General features: G+C 40.9%; 1 protein-coding gene across 2 annotated transcripts in view; it reads right to left on the bottom strand.

Moving 5' to 3' along the window:
• The window catches only part of DNAI3 (dynein axonemal intermediate chain 3), a 70,122-nt gene extending 55,763 nt beyond the window's left edge, over positions 1–14,359 (bottom strand). For both annotated transcript variants that reach the window (XM_004582084.3, XM_058658748.1), the window contains exons 1-4: positions 14,229–14,359; positions 6,143–6,235; positions 5,740–5,778; positions 249–430 (exon numbers count right to left, since the gene is read on the bottom strand). In XM_004582084.3, coding sequence (XP_004582141.2) covers positions 249–430; positions 5,740–5,778; positions 6,143–6,221 — 300 coding nt within the window. In that variant the 5' untranslated portion in view covers positions 6,222–6,235; positions 14,229–14,359. The remainder of the gene's footprint in view (positions 1–248; positions 431–5,739; positions 5,779–6,142; positions 6,236–14,228) is intronic.
• Between the last annotated feature and the right edge of the window lie 2,282 nt (positions 14,360–16,641).

Here is a 16,641-nt window from a genome sequence, read left to right as displayed (position 1 = left end):
AAAGCATGGTATATTACTGCTCTCATAAAAACTGGGAAAAGATGAGCTTTTCTGGGCGTGGGTTAAGATGACTGGTCACTGCTGTAGCTTTGCTTTCCACAGAGGATTACTGCAAAGGATTCGGGGGGAAGTGTGGGCATGTCAGCATTATTCTGAAGTAATGGGGAATAGCAGATTTGAAACTCTTCAAGTCAGCTTTTTAGGTGCCAGGAACTTCTTCTCATAGGTCAGAAGGATGCTGTTCTTACCCGCACAAGTTTCTTGACTGGGTGGAAGTCAGACACAGCAGCTCTGTTCTGTAAGTCCTCCAAAATGTCTTCCTTTTTGATCAGCTTATAAGGTATTTCCTCAGTGACATCTTCATCTATCCTGCAGTTAAATATTTCCTGGGTCTTGGTAGTCAATACTAAAGGATAAATTTCTGGATGACCTTGGAAAGTCAAAGTAGAGTTTGGATATTAGATATAACCACTTCAAAGGTATGCACCAGGGACTTTGTTTTCTTGTAATAATTCTCTTGAATCAAAAGTTATTATTCTCATATTTAAAATACTTCATCACAAAAATGCCAAAAGGAGGAAATATCAATGGCACCTAAGACTATCCCTCAAGAAAAACACTTCAATTAATATTTTCCTCTAGTTTCTTCACATATACTTATATATACTCCACATATACTAAACCGTGCTTTTAGCGCTGATATTTATGTCCTAAGTCAATTTGGCAACAAACAATATTTCTAAAATATCTTTTTATTTTCACTTAATTCTGTAGCATGACTTCAAACCATGTCCTTCTTGGTAAGCAAAAAACAAAAGTTTTTGCCATTTCTTCCCAATTATTATAAATAACATTGCAAACAGATATTCCATTTATACAGTTTTCTTATCTTTACAATTATTTTCTTCGGGTAGACTTTAACAGTGTAATGATTAATCTGAAGAGACATGGATAACCACCTTTTTAGGCCTTTCAAGTCTGCTGTGGCTTTCCTAAAACTTCATCACTGCCCCCTCATGTCCTCTGCTGCTGCCTCATACTTAGTGGCTGGCTTTCTTTATCACAGAAAAGCATGTCTGTGTAGCACAGATATGTGGTTTCCTCAACTCAAGAGACCCACCTGGCCCTTCCAACACTGCACACCCCTTGAGGTACCCCAATTGTTCCTCTCCCTTCAGGCTTCTTCCTTCTATGGTGTTTGTACTCAACTCTGATTCGCTCAATGGTCTCCCATTTTTTTTAACCAGAGAAAGGCTTCCACAGGGTCACTCCCAGAATGCTCACAACAGCTGGGGCTGGACCAGGCTAAAGCCAAGAGCCAAGAACTTCATCCAGGTCTTCCATATGGGTGGTAGGAACCCAAGTAATTTTGTTGCCATCCAGATACATTAGAGGACGCTGCTGGAGTGGAAGCAGAGCAGCTGGGGCTTGACTGGGCAGATGAGACGAGCTGTAGGCATTGCAAGCAGCGAGTGACTTAACCTGCTGTGAAACAACAGCTGCTGTAGTCTCCCATTTTAAAGGAAACTTATCTTGACTTCATAACAGGACCTCTACGTTTTGAGACTCCACCTTTTCCCAGTTGAACTTCCTATTACCTAATTCTATTTTTCATCTGACTTCTTAACTGGGTTGTCAGAAGTCCTTGGAAGCAGGAAGGAAAGTGAGTGGGGAATTCCTTCTCCTGCTCCCATCAGCTCCTCACAGTGCCTTCATCAAAGACAGGAGGAGTTTCAGAGGCTTCCATCCCTGCTCTTGAAGTTTCTCTCTCCTATCCCAAGCCAGTCTTCAGTAGCAGCTCTGGAAAGTGGACACAAAAACACAAAGGAACATCTTGTGTGCTGTCATCTCCTCTCATCAAGTTTTCTATTTGTCCATCCTTCTTACTAGCATCAAGTTCCACCGGGCCAGCCTCAGCCCTGCTCCTGCTATGGGTACTTCTCCTACACAATGTGGTTGGTACTGTCAGAATTCCAAGACCCACAGCCCACTTCTACCTTCTATAGCTGCACAATTTGATGTTGCCCACTCTCTGCCTCCAGCTGTTCAATATATATGCCAAGGGGAGGAGTGTATTTGTGGATGAGAGAGATACAGTGAGCACATGAGAGAGATCTTCTATTTGCTCAGTCACTCCCCCAATACTTGCAACAGCTGGGGTTGGTCAGGAATTCCATCCGGATCTCCCATATAAGTAGCAGGATCTCAAGTGCTTGATCTATCTCTTATATCTCCAAGGGTGTCCATTAGTGGGAATGGAAGCCAAGCGGAGGCTCAATCACAGGCACTCTGAAATGGGATGTAGGCCTCCCAAGCAGCATTTTAACTGCTGTGCCAAATGCCTGCCTCAGATGTTAAGCCTATTGTCCCAGGAAACATTTCCTGTCCATCTCTGTGGTTCCATGGCACAAGGATTTAGGTAATTTTGAGGTTTTTTTAATGACTATATATATAACACTAAGCATGTACAGGAATACAACCCAAGTTGCAATCAGTTGCCGATACAAACATTTGAAATTCACAGTTGCTGATGAAGTAGGGGCAAATTCCCATTCCTATCTTCCCCCAAATACTGGCTGTGTTGACAGGCACATACAAAATGTTCAGTAGTGACTGCTGACTCAGTTCACATACACATACCCATCTGGAAGTACACAGTGGACAGTAATATGGACAGTGTTGAATGCATAATAAAAGTGTTGCAATTCTGTTTTTAAATGCCGGTAGGTAGAACTATTGATTCATATTGCACCAGGGCCCAAAACCCAGTAATTGGAGATGGTAGGAAAGAGCAGAGAGCCTTCTGACATTCAAGAAACTGGAAAGACATGAGTAAGATTGTTCCATGTTGTCCAGCAAACACACACTCCAAATTCTATGTGGCTGATATTTTTTCACAGAAATCTTCCTGCCACAGAGATTCAGTGCTTTCAAGTCATAGGATCCAACAATTTGCTTTCCACAAGTCAGGAAGACCTGCAGGCTGTGTCTAGCCAGGGTTAGCAATCTATAACAACTGCAGGTAGCTGGAAGCCAATACGCCCCACAAGATACTTCCAATCTTCACTCTCTGCAGCACAATGGCCAAACCAAACAAAGCAAAGCCTGATGTATCTGGCCACTTCTTATAGTCTCTCTTGAAATGCTGTTGTTTAGGCTTCGAGACACACACTAAGGACAGCATCCCAGGTGACAGCAATGAGGCTTTGGTGATTAATAAACATGGGTTTGGCTGAGCCTTGGACAGAGTGGGACATTGGTTGATCCAGCAGAGATGAGAAGAGTGTTGGAGTAGAGGTGGTAGCCACTGGGGACTTGTGAAGCTGGTTAACTTCAGGACAATCTGCCATAAGGACTTTTGCTGTGGAGGTGTTGGGGCACGAGGCCAACACAGGCCTCAGGCATAGCCATGTATGTGAATGACAGGCATGTTAAATATAGAAATGTCTGTGGAATACTGGTTCTAAATACTTTATGTGCATTATTAACTTGGCCTCACAACAACCTTCTGAGATGGTTACTGTAACTGTTTCCATTTTTAGCGGAACAAATTGCAGTCCATGGGGTTCAAGCAACATGTCCAGACTAGTGGACAGGAATGAGAGCTGGGATCCACCCCGGGTCTGAACTCTGCCTAGTAAGTGAACACAATGGAGCCTGACTACACATGATCAGAGCGGGATTAGAGGTGACACTGTACAGTAGGCAGGGAAGGGCATTTATTCACCTTACAGTCTGACGGAGCAGAAACCAAAGGCAGGCTGCCAGTTATAAACAGTTCATGGCTTGGGTCTTATTATGTGCACAAGACAGAGGGCTACACAACGTAAATAACTGGTTGTTACACCTTGCTCTGCATGTTGAAACATAATCAATTAACCCATATATTTTATCTGAACTGCAAAAAATGTTGTTACTATCTAGCTTGCACTAAAAAGTTTTACTAAGATGTAATAACTACAAACAAAATGTAAATTTTCATACATATATTTATCATTCAAGATAAGGAACAAACACATCCGTAAGCCACAAAATTTCCGCCTGTCCTCTTCCTCCCAGCATGCTCCATCAACCCAAAGGAAATCACTGCTCTACTTCGGGTCAATATGGACTAGTTTGCTTTTTCTGGAGAATGTCTTGATGCTGTTAATGGTATTTGCCCATTTTATTTGTTTTCTTGTACTCTGCATAATTATTTTGAGAATAATCCATGTTGTTGCACAGAGTAACAGTTCATTTTTTTAACTGCTCACTAGTATTCCATAAAGCAAAAAATTTTAATATTACCAAGAATAGTTCTTAAATTCTCAAGGTTTTTAGAAGATTTATGATTTTGGGCATTGTGCCTATGAAACTCTAGACTAACCATGGGTCACAGATATTTTCCGCTGCAAAATGTTTTAAAATAAAATGTGATTTTATAATTAGCTCTGTTTTAAGCTACTTTTTGTGTTGCATGGTATGGATTGATGTTCATAATTTTGTATATAAATATCCAATTGTTCCAACTTCATTTGTTGAAAATACCATCTTTCCTTCACTGAATTGATTTACACTTATAAAAAGCAATTGACCATATACATGTGGGTGGGCCTATTTTTGGTCTCAATTCTCATTCATGGATCTAGGTCTCTGTAATACTTTTTTATACTCAAAACAGCTAACATGAACCACCTTCTGAAAGTTTTATGTAAGGAAATGTGCGTGTACAATTTGACATCCACAACAATCTTATGAGGTAGGCATCCTATCTTGTTTTCCAGAGGAAGAGGCAGGCTCAGAGGTGAAGTCATTTGTGGCCGTATATATTAGGTGACAGAATTATCATTTGAATCCTATCTATCCAACTCCAGTGTCTGTGTTATTAACCACTGTGGTTAGAGAATGATAACGTCCACAGAGAAATCTATGTGCTAATCCTGGATCCATGAGGAGCTCCCCTTCTGACAAAGCAAGTTTGCAGATGTGACTGAGGGTTTTAGATGGGGAGATGACTGGGATCCTGAGTAGTGTGATAATAAGGGGTTTCTGGAGAGGAGGTGCAAATATCAAAGCTAAAGAAGAAGATATGACAAGGAAACGAGAAAGCAAAAGGGGAGAAAAAGGAGAAGACAGCACTGCTGGCTTTGAAGATGGAGGAAGGTGCCACAGTCAATAAAATCAGGTGGCCTCTAGAAGCTGGCAAAGCTGGAAGCATTGGAGCAGCCAGCTACGCTGTTGGTTTGTGTGCTGGATCCCTCCTCAGAGCTGGTCTGAGTTCTGGCTGCTCTGCTTCCAATCCAGCTCCCTGCTAATGAGGCTGAGAAGGCAATGAAAGACGGCCCAAGTGCACGAGCTCCTCCTACCACGCTGGGGGATCTGGAAGGAGTTCCAGGTTTCATCCAGCCCCGGCTGTTGTGGCCATTGGAATGTGAATCAACCAATGGAAGATTTCTCTCTTTTATTCAGCCTTTCAAATAAATAAACAGACATTTAAATTATCTTTTCTATTCTTATTTTAAATCCTTTCTTTAAAATTTGTCATTTTCTATATGACACAATGTAATTTTAACCACTGTGCATTCTGATTGATCATTTCAATTTGTAGTATTCTTGATTAGTTAATTGTATATATTTTTTGTTTTTAAAATTGTTTTTGCTATTTTTCATGATATGGCTTTGTAGGTATAGGGATTAAAATACTACAATATTATTATTGTAGTACTATGGATATAACTACTAAATTGTGCCTCTACTTACCCATGCTCTCCATATTCACTGGTTCCTCTTCTTCATGAACTAGAATATAATAAATTGATATCAAATTCATATTTTGAATCAATTATATACATTAGTACACTATAATCTGTAAATAAACCTCAATATACAAAACACAAATGCAAATGTGCAATGAAGCATTAAACTATCTCAGGGAAAGCTAAACAGGCCATATATGAACAAGTGACTTTCTCACAGTTATTTGATAGTGATGTATGTGCTATTTCATTCATTATGTGGTGTTTACCACATTGAAATGAATCAACAGTGTAAAGCTCATCTAGTTAATATATTTAAGATATTTTATTTGATATATGAAATCATGATCAGTTTGACTGCAAGTATTTGTCCAAAAAGTCCCACTGAATGAAGAAAATCATCTTACCCGTTAAGACTTGTTTGCGTCGTTTGCCCTGTAACTTTTTTTTGCCACCTGGGCTCTTCTGTGGAGATTTGGGTGCCATGGTTTTGACTTAGTCTGTGTAAAGAGGTAAAACATCATTAACAAATTCTGGTTCATGGTTCTGAATAGTAAGCATCATCACTGAGTAAACAGAAGATTTTACATTTCCAGTAGAATGAGTCTTCAGGGCAGGGAGTTGAGGGAGCCATTCAGCTGAGGCATGAGCTGGTGACTTGCCAGAACATCAAGCTTTCAAAGCTCCTGTTGGAGAACCACAATAGTGGCTGCTGTCTCTCTCAATGCAGGTCCTGCTCAAAGCCTTTGCTCTCTGATAGCCTGTGCTGGGCTCCTAAACAGGTGCTTACCATCCACAGAATTTTTACAGTAATCTACTTGCTGTGTTTATGTCTTAACACGTGAAGCTGTAACCTGTAAGACTTTATTTGTGCTATCAGAAAATGTTGTTGAAAAGTATCCATTGGAATTCCTCATCAGTTTTGAGTATGTATGTATGCAGAACACTAGTCAAAGCCATCACCATGACCTCAAATGCTTGTCATCTCCAATGGGGTCATCCTTTGACCCATGTCATTAAATGGTGTAGCAACAAGTTTTAAAAATAGGTTCTTTTCTTTAGCAGCTGAATGACCCTGGACAAATAACCAACCTTCTCTAAATCTCTGTTCACCTGTTTCATGGGTTGAGAATAAAATCAACTTCACAATGTGGTTGTCTATGTGAAATTATACCACATAATTCAAAATTCAAAATAAAAAAAATAAAAACCAATGTGGTTGTGAGGACCTCCTGAAACAAAGCTTCATCATGAACAACTTATCATCTCAGAACTGCTTTGCCTCACTTAAATCAACAATGAGTGAATATTATTTTGTAGGCCAAGCTCAAAAGAGCATGAGCTTCATACTAGCTCCCCTAATCACAAGATCTTGACCAAACAGGTGTGGATGTCTACTGTTTTGCATATAGAAGTTTCCCCCTTCACATTGTTTTCATACATATTGCTTTAAAATGGTAGATGTGTTTACAAAGGTGAGAAGCTTACCTTGTGCCAACCACAGTTTGAAGCATTTTTCAAGTATACTTCTAAGTTAATTACAAACATACTTTATTATTTTTGTTACCTTCATCCCTTTTTGTGATGAGAATGCAAATTCCCAAAGCAGCCAAGAGACTTTGCTGGAGACAAGAGGGTAGGAATGCCGGGATGGGGCTGGGGGCTGGAGGTCATTCTAGCTCCAGGGCTACACTGTCAACCTCAGGATGAGACAGCCCTCTGATCTCTTTGATAATTGTCCTCTTGTTTAATTCAAAATGTAGCTATTTGAAAAAAAATCATTGTTTGGACCCCGGGCCTTATGAGAATATTTCAAAAAGAGTTTGTGGAAATGGACTAAACATATGCTTATTTTGATGCAAAACTATTTGAAATCCATATTTCAGTAAAAGGCATATTATGAAAAACTATCATAGATTTGTTTCTCTTTTGCAGGAAAGTGATACTCTCTTTTATTTTAACTCCATTTTTCCTTGAATCTTTGGAAGTACCTGTGGTTTCTACTACAGTAGGTTTTAGTTTTGCTGATGACACAGATTTGGACCTAAGAGAAAGAAAGGGATGAAGGGTGACTACAGTGAAGGAATGGAAAGCATGGGGTTATTATTTAGAGAAATGGGCATCCTGTGGGAGGAGCAGATCAGGAGTGTAATTTGGGACATCTGAAGTCAAATCTTAAGCCTGACTGTAAACGCTGTGAGATGGGGATTGTGTTTTCTGCACCATTGTGATAATTCCTGTGGCTATTCTGTTAATCTGTTTATGATTTATCAGTCAGAACTCTTACAGCTTGCATGCCACTTATTTCACAGGCTTTTGTCTAATGGCCCATGGAATAAGTGGCATGCAAGCTGTAATAGTATTCCTTTGCTGCGGTCACAAACGGAAACTTAAGGCAATACAGCTTTACTGTCTTCCATCTCTGTAATTCAGAAGTCTGACTTGGGTCTCACTGTGCTGACCCAAGTGGGGTTATTATATTCTTTCTTTCTGGAGGTTTCTGGAGCTTCTTGGAGCTCTAAGGGAGAAGTTGCCCCCACATTTCCCAGTTTCTAGGGGCCACTAGCATTTTTTTAGTTCAAGTTCCCTCCCTGTAAATTTACAGCCAGCAAGGATGGTTTACATCCTTCCACACAGGATGTTTTGATCTGCTTTCCTCTTTCACTTTCAGATGTCCATGTGACTACAGTAGGCCTACCAAATAATCCAGGATCATCTTACGACTTTTTTCTTATTTATTTGAAGGGCTGAGTCTCTATCTTTTTCTCACACACAAACACATACACAGGAGTAGAGAGAGGAAGAGAGAGAGAGAGAGAGAGAATGAAGAGAGAATTAATATATCTGCTGATTTACTCCCCAGATATCCATAATAGCTGGTGTTGGGTCATGCCAAAGCCAGGAGCCTCAATTTACATGCAGGTCCACCCAACACGGGTGGCAGGAACCCAAGTACATAGACCATCTTGCACTGCTTTTCCATGTGCATTAGCAGAAAACTGGATGGGAAGCAGAGTAGCCAGTCTAGCTTGGCATTCGAATAAGAGGCGCAGGAGTCTCACCTGGCAACCTAAGCTGCTGCAACACAACACCCAACATGAGGTAGCTAGCAACCTTATTTTGAGCTGTGACCTTAATCTCTCTCTGCCATGTACTCTAATATATTAATAGTTTCCGGGGATTGTGTTGGGCTCCTTAGCATTTTGCTTGAATATAAGTATTCATTTAATACAACTATTCCTCAAAACAGTCCAAGTAAATATGTGCCTAGATCTTTTTCAAATACTGCTATTAAATGATCTGTGAGTAATTTTGTAGACTTTCTGATTTATTTTACTTTATTTTTACTTATTTTTAAATTATTATCATCATTCTATGATCTGACTTTCTGGTTTTCAAGGGAATTAAAGACAGTTTTCCAATAGTAAGTTAGGGGACCAAACTGGAACACACAGAGGGTATATGCTGCTTTACCAGCTCCTCTACTTTCACAATTACTAATTAACTCTGATCAAAATTATTGAGTTTCGACTGAGGGCAAAAAAAGATCTGATTGCTTCATGGGCCTTTAGAGGTTCTAAGCTCTCTTAATTAGAAAGCATAACATCTAAGTTGCTAAGCATCACAGGTAGAAAAATTCATTAGTGGAGATCAGATGGGATAACATCCAAAGAAAATGATTACTTTAAGACTAGCCACCTTATTCTGTATTAGTGTTTGAGGCAAAGCTTTTTAATTTATCTTAGTAATTTCAAATAATAAACCCTACTAACATAATGTGTAGAAAACATAACACTTTAATGGAGGCATCTAAAGCAAACGAATAATGTAATCTCCATGATTTCAATAAACAAAGTTATTCAAGGTGCACTTTTCAATTTCTACTTTTCTTTTAATCCTAAAGATGTTTGGCAATTATTGCTGGATCTATGAAAAATTTTACATAGTGAATATGTTAATTTTTCCAAAATGTATTCTTTCTATTAAAATGATTTTTAAAAAATATTTTTTTAAAAGGCAGAGTTAGAGAGAGATCATCTATCTTCTGGTTCACTCACCAAATGGCTGCAACAGCTGGGACTGGGTCAAGCTGAAGCCAGGGGCCAGGAGCTTCCTGAGTAAGAGTCTCAAGGACTTGGTTTTCTCCAACTGCCCTTCCAGGTACACTAGCAGGGAACTGAATGGGAAATGAAGCTTCACATGCTGTGGCTTAACATCAGCATAGGTGAACCACCTGTACCACAACATAGGACCCTCTATTAAATTGATTTTCACAAATTGATTACTTACTTGAAAGGTACAGAAAGAGATCTACTATCTGCAGCTTCATTCCTCAAATGTCTGCAGCAGCTGGGGCTAGGCCAGCAAGAAGTCAGGGCTGGGAACTCCATCCATATCTTCTAAGTATTTAGTAGGTACCCTGATTCTTGAGCCATCACCTCCTGCTGCCCAGGGTGTATCTTATCAGGAGCAGAACTCGGACTCAGACCCAGGTATCTGCATATGGGTTGCAGGCATTCCATGGGTAGGTTAGCCACAAGGCCAAATGTCCAATCTGGCTGGCAGTTAAGACATCAGTTAAGATGCAAATTCAGACCTGGGAGGTAGTAGGTGATGGCTGAAACAGTTAGGTCCCTGCCACCCACATGGGAGATTTGTATTGTGTATTTAGCCCAGCCTAGTCTTAGCCACTTTTGCAATCTGGGACTGATAGAAACTTTCTCTCAAATAATTTTTTTTCCAACAAATTGTGAAAAAAGTAATAACAGTTGCTACTTAATTAAGATTACTTTTAATGCCCATTTTCCTGCTCCCAACTGATATCAATTCATAATTAAGAACAGAAGAGATATTTCACCGGCTCCTAAGTTACAAGTTGTTAGCATTTTTCACAAACCCAAGACACAGACACAAGTAAGCCACACAAGAAGCCTTTATTTCGGCAAGGGTGGCAGTGTGTGGGTAGGGAGTAAGTGAGAGCGGTGGGGGGGGGGGCGGGGAGTGGGGGAAGAGAGAGAGAGAGAAAGCAAAGCAGAGGACGAAGAGAAGAGCAGAGAGACAGAGAACAGGAGGAAAGGAGAGAGAGAGAGAACAAGTAGCAGAGGCATTTTTATAGTCTTGGAGTGGATGTGGGAGGGCCGGCTCAGGGACTGGCAGATGCAGCTGTAAGTGGAAACCAGGGATACATGCCTCAAGGGATTGGTGGAGCTCACAGTTTAAACCTGAAGGTCACTAAGCTTAATTAGGCAAGGGAGTTGAGATCTAGGAGGTTTATGGTGGTGCTGGGTAACCAGGTATTTAAGAGGACTGAAACCCAGGGGATTTAAGGCAGTACTGGGTAAGCAGGCATTCAAGGTGGCACTGAGTCCAAGGTGGTAGAGTCAGTCGTAGGGACACTGTTTGAGATACTCCTTACACAAGTTATTCTTACTCCACTAGCTTGTGTAACAATTAATATTCAAAGCACCAGAACTGATTGCATTTCAAACAGAAATAGTGGAAGGTAGCATTTGGAAATCTTTAACTATTTCATTAAACATATTTTTCTATGAAGATCACTTTTTTATTTTGTAAATTAATTCACCCAGTCTAGAATCCTTTTGTGCCACTGATTTATGAAAGGTTACCTTTTTCTAACTTCCACATTAGCAGCAAGACATGGGAGGCTGAAAGAAATGGGCATGGAAAGTTCTCTCTAAAAGAGAGAAACATTGCATGCATGGCCATTCACACCCTGTCTCCAAACTCTCTCTAGATTGGTCTTGACTGTGACTTTTAATGGTGCTCTGTTACATGGCAGGATGTACTAGTCTGTTTCCTTTTGCTACAACAAAATGCCTAAGGCTAGCAAAGTTTAAAAAATGGAGACTTACTTAGCTCCTGGCTTTGGGGGGGTGTTGAAACTCCAAGATCAGTGGAGTCTCTGTATAGTCTCTAGGGATGTCTTCACTGCTGGAGTGCGTGTGGAAGAGATCACGTGGTGGAGACAGGACACAGAGGGATTCAGGTGCCTGGCTTGCTCTTTTTATAACAAATTACTTAGGGTTCCTGAGAGAACTACATGAATTCCCTCAGGGGATAATGCCCCCAGTGGCTCATCACCTTCTATTAGGCCTAGTCTCTTACAGGTTCCATCATTTCAATATCATCTTACTGGGGATCATGCTTCTGAGAATACATCCAAATCATAGCAAACTCACAGCAGAGGATAATGACCATGGAAAAAGAGATGCTACTTACTATTAATGACTTCACTAATACTTACTTTTGCCTGCCTCCAAAGCCATTACTACTGTGATTAAATAGTTGTTGGTCTTCTCCTTCACTTTATTCAGCTGTAATTCACATACCTGTTTATATGCTGCCTTTTGTTGCCTGTGCCTATGTGTGATTAATTCCAGCCACAAGACCTTAATTTTGAAAAGATGCTCTCTCTTGACCTTGGATCATTTCTCCTAAGTCTTCTTGATTTAGCTGACCTTGGCTAAGTTATCACCCTCCTCTCTTTCCTAAGCGTTCACAAACTCATTATGCTTGTCTCTCATCTTTTTTCCTCTTAAGACATAGATTTAGAATAAAATTCAAGACTAATATTTTGGTTATCCAGCAAATGTATCTTCAAGAACTGTTGTTTCTCAGTATATCTCTCATAGGATTCTGATTAAGATTCAAGACTCCTGAAACCTTCACTTCTTTTCTGACAGGTACATAAAAACTCACCCCACAAGACAACCATTGCTACAATGTCTCTCCTCCTTCCTACTTAACATCCACATCTTTTCAAGATCTGATGCTTATTCATTTAAGCAGCTGTTACTCTTTCACACCTTTCTGTGTCTCCTGAATTCTAGCCCTACCATCTCTTAAGCTCTGAATCAGGCCTTACAATCAAAGTTCATAAGCTACCTTGGATAGCAAGCTCTGGGAACCCACATGAGTGTTGGCTTGTATCCCAGCTGCTCCACTTTCCAGCCAGCTCCCTGCTTCTGGCCTGGGAAAGCAGTGGAGGAAGGCTCAATGCTTTGGGACCCTGCACCCACATGGAGACCCTGAAGAAGTTTCTGGTTCCCGGCTGGCTACTAGCTGCTGGCTCCTGGCCTCAGATCAGCTCAGTTCCAGTAGTTGCGGCCATTTGGGGAGTGAACCAGCAGATGGAAGAGCTTTGTCTCTGTCTCTCCTTCTCTCCATGGATCTACCTTTTCAATACAAATAAACAAATCCTTTTTTAAAGCACCATCTAATAGGTACTCTTGCACTATGGTCTGCACACAAGAATTTGTAGAACAGGATAAAGTTTCAGCTCATAAGCATGGTTTTCAACACTGTTCATAGGTTCCTTTAGCGAAGCTGCCATCCGGGTTCTGTGGCCGCCTCACAGGGCTACTGTCCATTCTTAAGCAGTCCAGTACTTTTCCCTCCCCTCATTTACAGAATCTCCTTCCCTACCATCTCTCCAGCCCCACACCATGCATGCTTCATTTGCTTAAATCTTACTCATCTTTCAAGGTGCAACTTCAGTATGACTTTCTCTCCGAAGCTTCCCATACTCTCTCACCCAAGCTAAAATGAGCTGTCCTCCCTGACAAATTCCAACCACAATATGTATAAGTTAATTATGCAAGAGCCTCTGCCAGACTCAGGGCTGCCTGAAAGATGGATGTACATTTACTCAGCATTAGCATATATCTGTGTTAGAAGAATAAATCAAATTCCTTACTTTCAGAATTGTTCATACTTATCTGTTCATCTTTCTTATAGTTTTAGAGATGTTCACTTGCTTTTATTTATTTGAAAGTGAACAGGAGAGAGAGAGAGGGAGAGAGAGAGGGAAAGAGAGGAGAGAAGGGAGGGGAGGAGAGGAGAGGAGACGAGAGGAGAGGAGAGGAGAGGAGAGAGAATCTTTCACCTGCTGGTTCAGTTTCCAAGTGCCAACAGCAGCCAGGACTGGACTAAGCTGTAATCAGAAGCTGGAACTTCATCTGGGTCTTCCCAGGGACCCAAATACTTGAGCCATCATGTGTTGCAGCCCAGGGTGCACATTAGCAGGAAGCTGGATGGGCACTGCCATTTGAGATTCAGGCTTTCAAACAGCAGTTTATCTTACTACCTCCACCTCTTTTTTAACTATTCTGATGTCAATCCGTGTATTCTGTTTTCTGATTCCCTATACTGATGAATAGCCAGGATAAGTTCATTTTTCATGAATTTTTCATTCAGGACTTATTGAGCTTCAGCCATGTGTCAAGCAACGTGATAGAAATGTACAACAAGTTCCTTAGCAGGACACAGCACCATTTCTTAAACTGTCATTTCCTTAGCTGCTCTCTCATTACTTTCTCTTTAGGTAGGGTGGAGGCTTTGAAAGCAGGGAAAGCCTTATGTTTTTTCGTCATCTTCACGGCAACTGGCACATCGACGGTTCTGAACGTCTTTCAGAGTGAGTAAATTACTAAGTTGTTCCCCACATCTCTCTTCCCATTCAATTTCCCTTACCTGATAGTGATAAACTGCAGTACCCAGGAGAAAACTCCTTCGCGAGCAGGAGAGGAGCGTCTGACACTCCGCCTTCAGAAAAACAAAACGCTAACTGCATAAACCGCTGTTCCTCAGCGGCTGTTGCTAGGACGCATCCGTTGCTAAGAAAAAAGAGGCGAAGCCTCCGCTGAGATTGACAAAGCATTACCACCAATAGGGTGCCTGCTCCCTGAAAGTCTCTCTCTTAGAAGGCTTTTGATTGCTTGCCATGCTGTGACATCATCCAACATGAACTTGGCGTGACCAGCCGGCTCCCTCCAGAGGGGGGAGTATGTGTTCATGGTGATGGCCATTTTCCCCAGCTGACAGGTTCGGCTCTTCAGTTGCACCAGGACATCCTTACCTCCTTCCGGAGTGTGCCTCCAGACCGCTGCTCGAAATCCCTGGGGACAGTACGCCTGTCGAACGCTCTTCTGGGAACCTGCGAGGAAATTAAGTTCCACTGAGTGTCGCGGGCATCCCGGGGCCGCTCATGTGTTATATTTAACGTTTGCCAAGACTGATTTTACAAGGAGCTGGACTCAGAAACTGGAAGTGTGGCCTCACGGAAAGAAGTTTGACTCCTGGTAGTGCAAGAAATCTTTTTAATCTGTGATTATGGTCCCTGTGGGATCCGTAGAGGAACCTCTGAGCAGTTACCCTTTGTCTTTAAAAGATTATATATATATAACTATATACATAGTTATATAATATATATTATAGTGTATATATAATTTGTAAACTGGCAGGATTTAATCAAGGAGTTGCAATGGATTTCAGTAAATTCTCTGATTTAATGTACTCAACCAATTTAAATAAAATATAAAGAGACTTGTAGAGATTTAGAACAAATGAGAACCCATGATCTTCACTGAAGATAAGAATGATGTTATGTGCAGTGGGATCATGTATATTCCTTCAAATTTCTGAAAAATTTATGTGTGCAAAAGTCAAGTACATTTCACTTTTGAGAACATCATATCAATTTTCTGCCTGTAACTTCAAGTATTACCTCTGAACACATCAGTGACTTGCATTTCTGTAGCCTCAGTCTAACCTAGCCCTTAAACTCCAGTCCTGAATTTCCCCTAGTCATTATACATTTCAGTTTCCTGTCTAGGTCACTTTAGTGTGTCAAATAGTCACAACAGACATTGGATGCATGAACTATAGGAACACAGGCACCACAATTTAGCAGAAACAAATTCAACTCATCTTTCAGATGATTTTCTGGGTATGTTTCAGGAAAGTTTCTTCCTCCTTTATTTCTGTCTTCAGAAATAACATCACTGCCCATCAGTTTACAAAACTAGAAATGTGACTCCACTGCTGCTACCCATAGTGGAAATATCACTAAGTTCTGTCATTTTTCTTTTCTAAGTAGCTAAAATAATCCATCTCCACTTGGCCATCTGTTAGGGATTGAACTGAATTTGGCATCTCAAACTCCTACAGACTTTGAAATATGGAAGCCTTGAGTTAATGGCTGGTGGATTAAGGGCAGGAGAGTTGATCTAATTTAGGCGTCTGCTAGGTGGGCTTCATGGGAAGTCTTTAGGTCACAGGAGGCTTATCCACAGAAACAAAGTTCTTGGAAGAGAGCTGAGTGTAGAGGCCAAGACTGCCTCCAGTGTCTCTCCTGGCTCACCACAATTCTCCCTGTGCATGTACATATTGCCAACTTCCACTAGATAGTACTCAATCTTGAACTGTGAATCTCCAAAGTGTAAGCCAGATGGAAGATCTTTCTCTTTGTATCTCCTCCTCTCGGTTGATCTGCTTTCCAATAAAAATAAATACATCTTCGAAAATAATACTTAAAAAGAAAATGTTGAAAATTATTCTTAACTAAAATTGATTTAAAATTGAATAAATACAAAGAAACTCCAGACAAGTGTAGCCCGCTTGTTTTATGGTTTTTCAAAGCCTCTGCCACACTACCACCCAGGTCCTGGAGCCTGTGTGTCCCAGGCTGGAGCCAGAGCTCTACTGACACAGGGCTCCTGATGGCTCCCAAATACGTCAGGCCCTTCCAACAATCCTGGCTGGCTCACAGCCTCCACTTCTACCACTACCCCAACCTGAATGTCTTCATCTTCATTGCCTGCTTATTTCTGATTAAGACCCAACTAAATATCACCTTAGTAAAGCCATACAAGCACAGATGGAATTAGTCACTCTTCCCTCTGCTTCCTCCTTATAGAAAATAACACATTGTATCACGTGGCTTGTTTACATGGATGTCTCTTTAGACTCATGGCAGGACTGATGTCTTGTTTCTTTATATACAAAGAAGCAGCCATGTAACTGACTATTTATGAAAATACATCATTTCAGAACTCTCTAGTAAAAGCCTCTTTGTATTCCTCCAGAGCTTTCTTTTTTTTTTTTA

Source organism: Ochotona princeps, chromosome 2 (assembly GCF_030435755.1).
Source record: "Ochotona princeps isolate mOchPri1 chromosome 2, mOchPri1.hap1, whole genome shotgun sequence".
Lineage (NCBI taxonomy): Eukaryota > Metazoa > Chordata > Mammalia > Lagomorpha > Ochotonidae > Ochotona > Ochotona princeps.
The sequence above is the reverse complement of the archived record's forward strand: the minus strand, read 5'-3'. Positions and strand labels throughout refer to the sequence as shown.